This window comes from Glycine max, chromosome 4 (genome assembly GCF_000004515.6).
Source record: "Glycine max cultivar Williams 82 chromosome 4, Glycine_max_v4.0, whole genome shotgun sequence".
Taxonomy (NCBI): Eukaryota; Viridiplantae; Streptophyta; class Magnoliopsida; order Fabales; family Fabaceae; genus Glycine; species Glycine max.
This window is the reverse complement of record NC_016091.4, coordinates 20,698,049-20,706,655: the sequence shown is the minus strand read 5'-3', so window position 1 is coordinate 20,706,655 and position 8,607 is coordinate 20,698,049. Positions and strand designations below refer to the sequence as shown.

The 8,607-nt window shown below is 33.5% G+C and overlaps 2 protein-coding genes across 4 annotated transcripts; both read left to right on the top strand.

The window, feature by feature from the left end:
- The first annotated feature begins 294 nt into the window (after positions 1-294).
- LOC100817165 (putative lipid-transfer protein DIR1) lies at positions 295-1,121 on the top strand. The gene is made up of 2 exons (XM_003522912.5): positions 295-875; positions 976-1,121. The coding sequence occupies exons 1-2, from the start codon at positions 557-559 to the stop codon at positions 990-992; spliced, it is 336 nt and encodes a 111-aa protein (XP_003522960.2). The 5' UTR covers positions 295-556; the 3' UTR covers positions 993-1,121.
- A 2,170-nt stretch (positions 1,122-3,291) lies between these two features.
- Positions 3,292-5,982, top strand: LOC100306185 (uncharacterized). 3 transcript variants are annotated; one of them, XM_006577701.4, is made up of 3 exons: positions 3,292-3,438; positions 4,698-5,075; positions 5,443-5,982. In XM_006577701.4, exons 2-3 carry the CDS (start codon positions 4,736-4,738, stop codon positions 5,601-5,603), a joined length of 501 nt encoding a protein of 166 aa, XP_006577764.1. In that variant the 5' UTR covers positions 3,292-3,438; positions 4,698-4,735; the 3' UTR covers positions 5,604-5,982.
- The last annotated feature ends 2,625 nt before the right edge of the window (positions 5,983-8,607 follow it).

Here is an 8,607-nt window from a genome sequence, read left to right as displayed (position 1 = left end):
CAATTTTTGATCAATTGTTAATATTAGTCCAAGTGAATAGATATAGAATCAACCGTAGAATTTGAATGGCTCTAAAAAGTTCAAGTAAATTTTACATATATAGAGAAAATTTATCATATAATATCATAGAAAAATGAAAAAAAAAGAAATATATTAGTAAAATATTTTAAATAATAAAGTGTTTTAAAATAAAGGCCTCATGCCGCAGGCCGCATCTGCTTAATTTTCTCTAATGATCTGCAAACGTTCCTTAAAAAATGCACTTTAAACTCACATGCGTAACCAGTGCACCCGATCGAGTTCCATTCCCGTAAGTAAGAACACCTCTAAAACACATTCTTTTCATCTTAGGTACAAAGCAGCAGCAACAATGCGTAAGGACAACAACATGCATGCACCCTTCATGATCCTAATACCCAAAATGCGTCCTTCTTTTCGTTACCCATGACATGACATTACAATTTTATATATAAAGCCCCCTCCATACCAAACTAACCACCCCAAAAAACTCAATATCCACGAGAAAAAAAAATCTATATATAAAAAATAAATTAAAATGACAAGGATGCTCAATACCAACCTTGTGATGATTTTGGCCATCATCGGAATCCTAGCGTTTTCTAGTGCCAACAATGTTGTTGTGGGGCAGTGTCCAGGCATGGAGGGCCTCATAACCCAATGTTCGGAGTATGTTGAGAAGTCTGGCCCTGAGATGAGTCCATCGCCACAGTGCTGCCACGAGATCGAGAACGCGGACACTCCATGTCTGTGTCAGCACTTCAACAAGGCAATCCTGCAGTTTATTGACATTCAGAAGGTCATTTATGTTGCCAGGTCGTGTGGAAAGCCAATACCCTCTGGAACCACTTGTGGAGGTATATACTATATGGAAAAAAGATTTAATCAAACCAATTTTGTGTGCTAATCTCAGCTTTATATATATACAACAACTTTATCATCATGTTTGTTTTGCAGGTGTTACGGTGTCATGATCAAATGGAGGAAAATTACTTTAACTTTATGCTGGCTCTTAAGAACCTTAGATGCTTTGACTATATATAGAATAAATAAGTTGGTGTATCAAATTTGATCTTATGACCAATAGAAAAATGGTTACTGGAGTATTAGTTGTTTTAAGTGATATTGACTAGCTACATATAGCAGTATTCTGTCAATATAAAGAAAAAGAAGCTATATAGCAATAATATTTCTATATAGCTTCTTTTTCTTAAGAAAATGGGTGGTTCTGTTAACGTAGTCAATATTCGACAGTGAACACTAAAAGTCAGCATTGATATTCGTATATATACAATACCTTTTACGCAAAATTGGCATGACATTTAAGTTATTAGCTTATAACTTATTTAATTAGTTTATAATTTTATTTGATTAAACTTTATTATTAAAAATTACCAATTTATAATAATTTTATTCTTTATTAATAAGCAGATTTTAGTTTAATAAAGTTAATTAATATTATGTAAAAAATATAATACTATCACCCGTGCAAGTAATTAATTACTACTATTTGCTTTTCTAATCCGTTTATAGAAAAAAATCAAGGAAATAAAAATCTAAGTCAATTTATTTTTTCCTAAATGCATGAACATTTAGATCAATATCAAATTGTCGATATTAATAATACCTTATTATTTTGATGAATAATTTTTTCTATCCTTTATGTATTAGTATTTTTTTTTAGTGCTTTAAGTTTTAAAAGTCATATTTTGATTCTTTATGCTTAAAAAAAGATTTATTTTAGTCTTTTCTATAGTTTTTGGTTAAAAATATCAATGTATGTTTATGTTTTAAATTTTAAAATAATTAATTTTAAAAATCATTGTTATCTTTAATAATAGATAAAAGGATACCACTTTTTGGTATTCATTTTTTTATCTCTCTTTTTCCCATTTTATCCTTCGAAAACACACTCAACAACCTTTTCATAATTAAACCAAAATAAAAATAAGCCATGTACAAATGAGGGGATATAAAATTTTGAACAAATTTTGGTTTACATGTTCATTTTATTATTTTACCCCTCAACTAAGACTAACCACTTAATGTTGCAAATAATATCTAAACATGAAATCAATTTTGTTTTTTCTAAAATATAATTTTGTTTATATTGTTTCTATGTAAGCTTAGATTTGTATGAATTAACTACTATTAATACGCATAATTTGATAGTTGAAAATTTGTTTTTTATTTTCTTTTCATATCTTTTAAAATTTTTCTTTTATTCCTTCTTTATTATAAAAAATTGTTACCATATTCATAGTTGTCAATGAGGACTGTATTGGATAAAGTAGATTTTTTAATCTTTTTAAACATCGACATAGTAAATTAAGTATTGTTATTTAGAAAGAATAATATCTTTTTAAATTTAATATTTCATACTATCTCAATATTTTCTTAACTTTTTCTTAAATAAATCATTTTATTCTTAAATATTATCATTTTTTATTAGCGGCAGTAAAATACACAAAAATTGAAAATTTAGGTTGTAAAATTTGTGAAAATAAAAATTAGATAATAAAATTTACAAAATAATAAAAGTTAAATGATGAATTAAGTCTAAAAGAATCACGCTCATCATTATTAAGACTTTCGAAACACAATTTAAAATATAAAGAAAATGTTTAATCAATATCAAATTAAAAAAATACACTAAAGAATAATAAAAAAAAAGATCAAATTAAAAAATACCCTAAGGATTCATTTGAAAAAAGTGAAAATGAAAGAAAAGAAAATTAAAAAAAGGAAACATGATATCTTTTTCTTTATTTAGTTAAAGAAAAAATGAAAAAAAGAATCTGAAAAAAATTCACTTCAAAGAATAAAAATTTAAATATTTCTTTTCTTTTACTCTTCTTCCCATTTAAATTTCAAACAAATTTTCTCTCTGCCAAAACACACACCGTGAACGATCAAACAAAAATTCAAACCCCTAGTCCCAAACGTGATCACAACTTGACTCAGTGCAATTTATTTTTTAAATATTGATTACCGTGCAACCGTCCACAGACAAATTTTCCCAAAGCCACCCTTATCCTGTTATAGCCTATAATGTTACGTGTCATCGTTGACCATTATCTAAAAATATCTCATCCACCTGTTTCTTTTTCAACTGTTTGATCAATCGTTTATCTCTCCACCGTCGATCACTCTTGTCATTACCACGTGTGACGCCCACTTGATTAAAAGACCCGTTCCTAACATAGCTTCGGGAGTCCCGAAGCTGGAGGCTGCTGTCCCTTTCCTTTCACCACTTTTTTTCCATTACGTTATTTATTTGCCTCTGTCTCTCATTCCCTCACTCACTCATTCACTCTACAATTGTGATCTTCACAAATCAACAACGTCTCTCTCTGTTACTCTGAAAGTAGGTGACCATGGAGCATCATCTTCATATGTGTGCCATGATCATTTTGATGGGTGCAATTTTCTTGTTCAGTTTTGATCCTGTTTTTTTGTGGAGTTTTATATTATTATTATTATTATTATTATTATTATTATTATTATTATTATTATTATTATTATTATTATTATTATTACAAGTGCTAGTATGTTGATCTCATTCTTGGTAGTTAGATCGTGTTTTTTGTACGGATATTGATATAAAGATTGGGTTTTCTGTCTTTCTTTCGGGGTCTTACTTAGATTAGTTAGTGCAGCCACCTTATTTTATTATATGATTGGAGCTGTAACCCATTTTTTAATGCTAATATAGTGATCCAATTGTGAGTAGTAGATTTTTTTTCTCTATGTGCGGATAGTACTTAAAGATTGTATTTTTTTTTTCTTTTTTTTTCTTACTGGGTCTGACTCTGATTCAGTTAGTGATTTAGTGCAGCCACGTACTTTAAGTTTCTGATTTATTTAATTGTTTGATTTCTTTTTAGTGATCTTTGTTAGTGATAATTTTGCTATGCTGTTTTGGTTCTTTTGATTTCTCAGTTTGATTGAGTAGGCTTTAATGGGTTTGTTTTTCTTGTGATGGTTGTTTCTTTAATCAAGAAGGTGGTGTTGTTGCTATTTACTAAACCATGAGTGGATCATGTATTTGTTAGCTTAATTGAATGCATCTCTTATTCTGGATGTTCACTGGGTTGATTTGATTCTGGGATCTGTTTGTTATTCCATTTCTCGTACAAATTCCTAGCACTAAAGATATTCCCTGCAGACTATCTTTTTTAGGAATCTAACAAAAGGTGAAAGGTTTTTTCTTTGTTTTTCTTAGAGGGTTGAGATTAATGCTTTTTTGTGGTTGATGTAAGCATGTCTGTTTCTTAAGAGTCTGACATAGATGCATAGATTCAAAAGCCAGCGATATACTATAATGGTATAATAATTCAATTCTCTATGATTTTCTGTTGTGATTGGACTTTATTGCTTGGACCACTTTGAATCCCTAATTACCTGTCCGTATTTTTTAAAAAAAGAAAAGAAAAAAAGTAGTTTTTATAATAAAAAAATCATGTCTTAAAATTTTCATAGTTGAAAAAAGAGAAAACTTTGATGTTTTAGTGTTTTTTTTTTTTTTTAATTTGGAAATAGTAATTTATGAAAATAATTCCAAAAGAATGTTAAAATGTTATTGCTATTGATATGGTGGGTAGTCTTCAATGTTAAATTAAAATTTTCTAATACATGACATCATGTAAATTGATATTTTGTTTTCTTGTATTGTGTAGATTGACTTCAAGTTAGTATAACTGGCTGTCAAGTTGTAATGGCATTGGTCTCTGGAAGAAGTTCTGCACTGAACCCAAATGCACCTCTATTCATACCTGCTGCTCTTCGGCAGGTGGAGGATTTTTCACCTCAATGGTGGGATCTTGTGAAATCTTCAACATGGTTTCGTGATTATTGGTTGAGCCAACATAAGGAGGAAGAATTTGAAGTTGCCAATGACTCTAGTAATGATGATATTGAGAATATGCTCTCAGAAACTTTTGATCTAGGCATGGAAGAAGACTTCAATGTTCTAGAGAACGAGTTTGAGCAGTTGGTGATGTCCTCTGAAGCTCTAGATCATTCTGATCCTAATGCTGGAAAAGTGTCTCCTCAGGGTAAGCATTGAAGCTAAAGCTAAATATCTAATTGATACTGTTACTGTTTATATATTTTCTTATTTGCTAGTATAATTACATGACTTCAGTTTTGTTTCGAATGCTATTTGAAAAGTTTGTTTGTTTCAATTAATTTTTATGCTCGTATTGAGTGTCTTTCACTAGTTTATAAGATTGTGGTTGTGGAAAATAAACCTTTAACTTAAATGTAGAGCATAGCATTCATGTTGTATATGAATTACTTAACATGAATTGCTGCAATTGAATGGATCTTTTCCTTTTCAATGTTACATCTTTCAGCTGGTACCTGGTAGTTACCATAAGATAGAATAACTACAATGTCTAAGTTGATTTGTTTCTTAATCAGGTCTTAACAAAGATGTTAAAGCTATTCTTATTAACTTGACACCAAAATCACCAAGGGAAAGGGGTCCCAAGTCCCTGTCTGGGCTTGCAAAGCACCTCGAGAAGCCAGCACAGCATGTGAATGCGAAGTGTGTCTCTCTCCGAATTCACCAACCTCGTTGAGGAAAACATTTGAAGCTCATAGTGATAGCTTGCTAGAGCTGCAAGTTGCTGACTAGAGCATGAGATCTGTTGAAAGAATTTTTGTATATAGAGGGTGCAATGTTCTTGTATTTTTCTTGTTTATGGTCTTGTATATTTTGATGGAGCCCTCGGAACTGTAGGTAGGTAAGACTTTAATTCTGACCAGCCAAAATTCGGGTATGTCTATGGTTGATGAACTTAAATCTCATTTTTAAATAAATGTTACATGGCATGGAAGTGTGTGGATGTAAGTTTTAGGTGTCTTTAGTTCAATGTGGCAATTGGAGTATACTTTTCAAGCCTTGTGATTTGCATTTAGAGTGATAATGATATTGTAGCTGCTTTTTTCTTGTACAAACACCTATCCATTGTGTGGCCAAGCCAAATTCAGTAACAATTTCCCTACTTTTAAAAATGGAACAATGATATTGTAACACATTTGTGCGCCTCATGCCATGCCAATTTGTGTCAGATATGTGGTTTGGATGTGCTTCATGTAATGAAAAGAGTATGCTGCAACTTGTTATGTGAAAATGTGATATAATAAAAAGTATGTGGATAGTTGAGAAACACGTATGGTGCTGGGGGATTATGGAACATTGTGGTTAGTTACTTGGGGCAGAGAGCATTTGTGCCTCTTATTAGAGTATTGTGGCGTCTCTAAATAATGACTGGTTTAATAGTAATAGTTTAAATAACAGAAATCATGGGAATTTTTTTTTCTTTTCTCTCTCTTTTCACGGTAATTAAATTCAGAAGAAAAATTATCACTATAGAGTCTTGAATGACCAGTTCACAATTCTATTCGGAGTCATTTCTTTTTTATCACTCATAACCTCTAAACTATTTTGCTCTTTCAAAAAGAAAAGTATACCAGCCATCATTTTAAGACGTCACGTGAGAAATAATAAAATGCGGTCGATAAACTCTTTTCAATAAAGTTTGTTAACACTTCCTTTTCAAATAACAAGATTAAACATAATTACATTCATCATCTAAAACTGTACAAAACATGGGAGTTTGCAAAATACATAGTGACATCTAGAGCAAAGGTATCAACTGTGGTGGCTTCAGCTACATATATACAATCATCAAAATTTCTATACAATAGGTCTATCCATCCAAAAATCAAAAGAGAAAACCTAGCAGTCTGAACTAGATACACCCACCCACAAAAGTATGTAAACCTAGTCTAAGGAGCCATCTGCTATGATGAAGAGTTTTCACTATTCGCTGTCCCTCCAGGGCCGCTCTCCTCTGTAGAGTTTACCTCAGATGCTGACATGATATCCTCTGGAGAATCCACATCAGGGACTGGGTCCTCATCATCCTCTGGAAAGTCAAGAGCATCTATAACAGGCTTAGGAGGTAACTCCTCTGGGTCCTCTTCAGGATCTTCTTCAGAGGATGACACCTCTATCACTTGGACTGGCTCCACTAGTCGATATGGAGTAGGTGTAGGTAGTATCCACTCCACAGGTTGCTGAAGCGTGCGTTCGGGTTCCTCTAGATGTACCAATGAAGTAGCAGTGAGTCGAATCGTGCCACAAAATCGGCACCTCTCATTGCCTTCGAGGGTCTCCTAAACTCCATCTAGGCACTCCATCACCACGCGATCATGGATTAACTGCGCTGCCATCGTGATCTACAAGAAATAAAAGAAAGAGGGTAGACTCTTTCACAAGAAATCTAACTACAGGCAACAATACAATGTGTCCCATAACGGCTACGCATAGTCAAAATATCCTTCTCAAGGGATTTCCTCTCTGGTAATCGATTACCAAAGTATGTAATCGATTACCAGTGCCCAAACTCGAATTATACAGCTTTTGCACATGGAAACCTACAAATTACACTGTGTAATCGATTACACCTAAATGGTAATCGATTACCAGTGTCCTATCTCCCTGTGTAATCGATTACACCCAATTGGTAATCGATTACAGTGCCCTGTTACTCTGTGTAATCGATTACACACAATTGGTAATCGATTAGCAGAGACCATTTTTACATCCTGCCTCCATTTTAAGCCTTGTAATCGATTACACACCCTTGGTAATCGATTACCAGAGGCCATATTCTAGATACCACTCAAAATTCTTAGCTGGCCAGCCGCCACACAAGCCTCCTTGCTTTGTGGTCTTTGTTCTTTTATTGGTTGACTGCCAGAAGCTCGCTTGTTTAGGTATGTCACAGGTTCTCATTGACTGACTATGCCCGGGTTGGGTCGGGATTGGTCAAGCTTGGTTTTGGGCAATAAAACCCCACCTGACGTCCCCAAGGTCTCCTGACGCCCGCGACATATCTCCAGGTACCACTCTGTGGTCAACAAACAAAAGTAAGAAGACTGACTCTTCCACGCTTTCTCACATCAAGCTTGTTGGATTATGGGGTACCCGTCATATGTGGTACTAGGTTGCGATCGGGCGATGGCGCAAATCAACTCTCCCACTTCCACAAATCAAACATGAACCCACCATCCCCAATTGTCCACCTTCAACTGAGCTCACGTACTCCTACGTAGCCCTTATCCTCGTTCCTCTCAGCACCGAGTCCCCATCAACCCTTCCAAGCTTCCATAATATCCAAGCAAATCAATTCCAACTATCATGAAACTGCCCTCAACCAAGAAAACAGAGTAGAGGCAGAAAAATCTGCCCAAAACACATTCACATATTACAGCTTTCCTTACTCAAATACCCTAGTAACATTCTCTTCGTTCCGATTCGTTAACCGTTGGATCGACTTGAAAATTTTAATGGAGGTTCCTAGTACATAAGTATACATTTTCACCGTTGGGATCTGCTAGAAAATGTCCAGAACCCAATATGCAATATGTACTACCTTTCCCATAACCAGCAATGCACAAGCATTTTTTGCACATGTTGAAAAATTCTGCTGCACAAATTTACCAGCTTTTTGCTGCACAATTAGGCAGATTTCGAAATCCATCTTACCCACATCCAATTTTGCTCAAATTGGA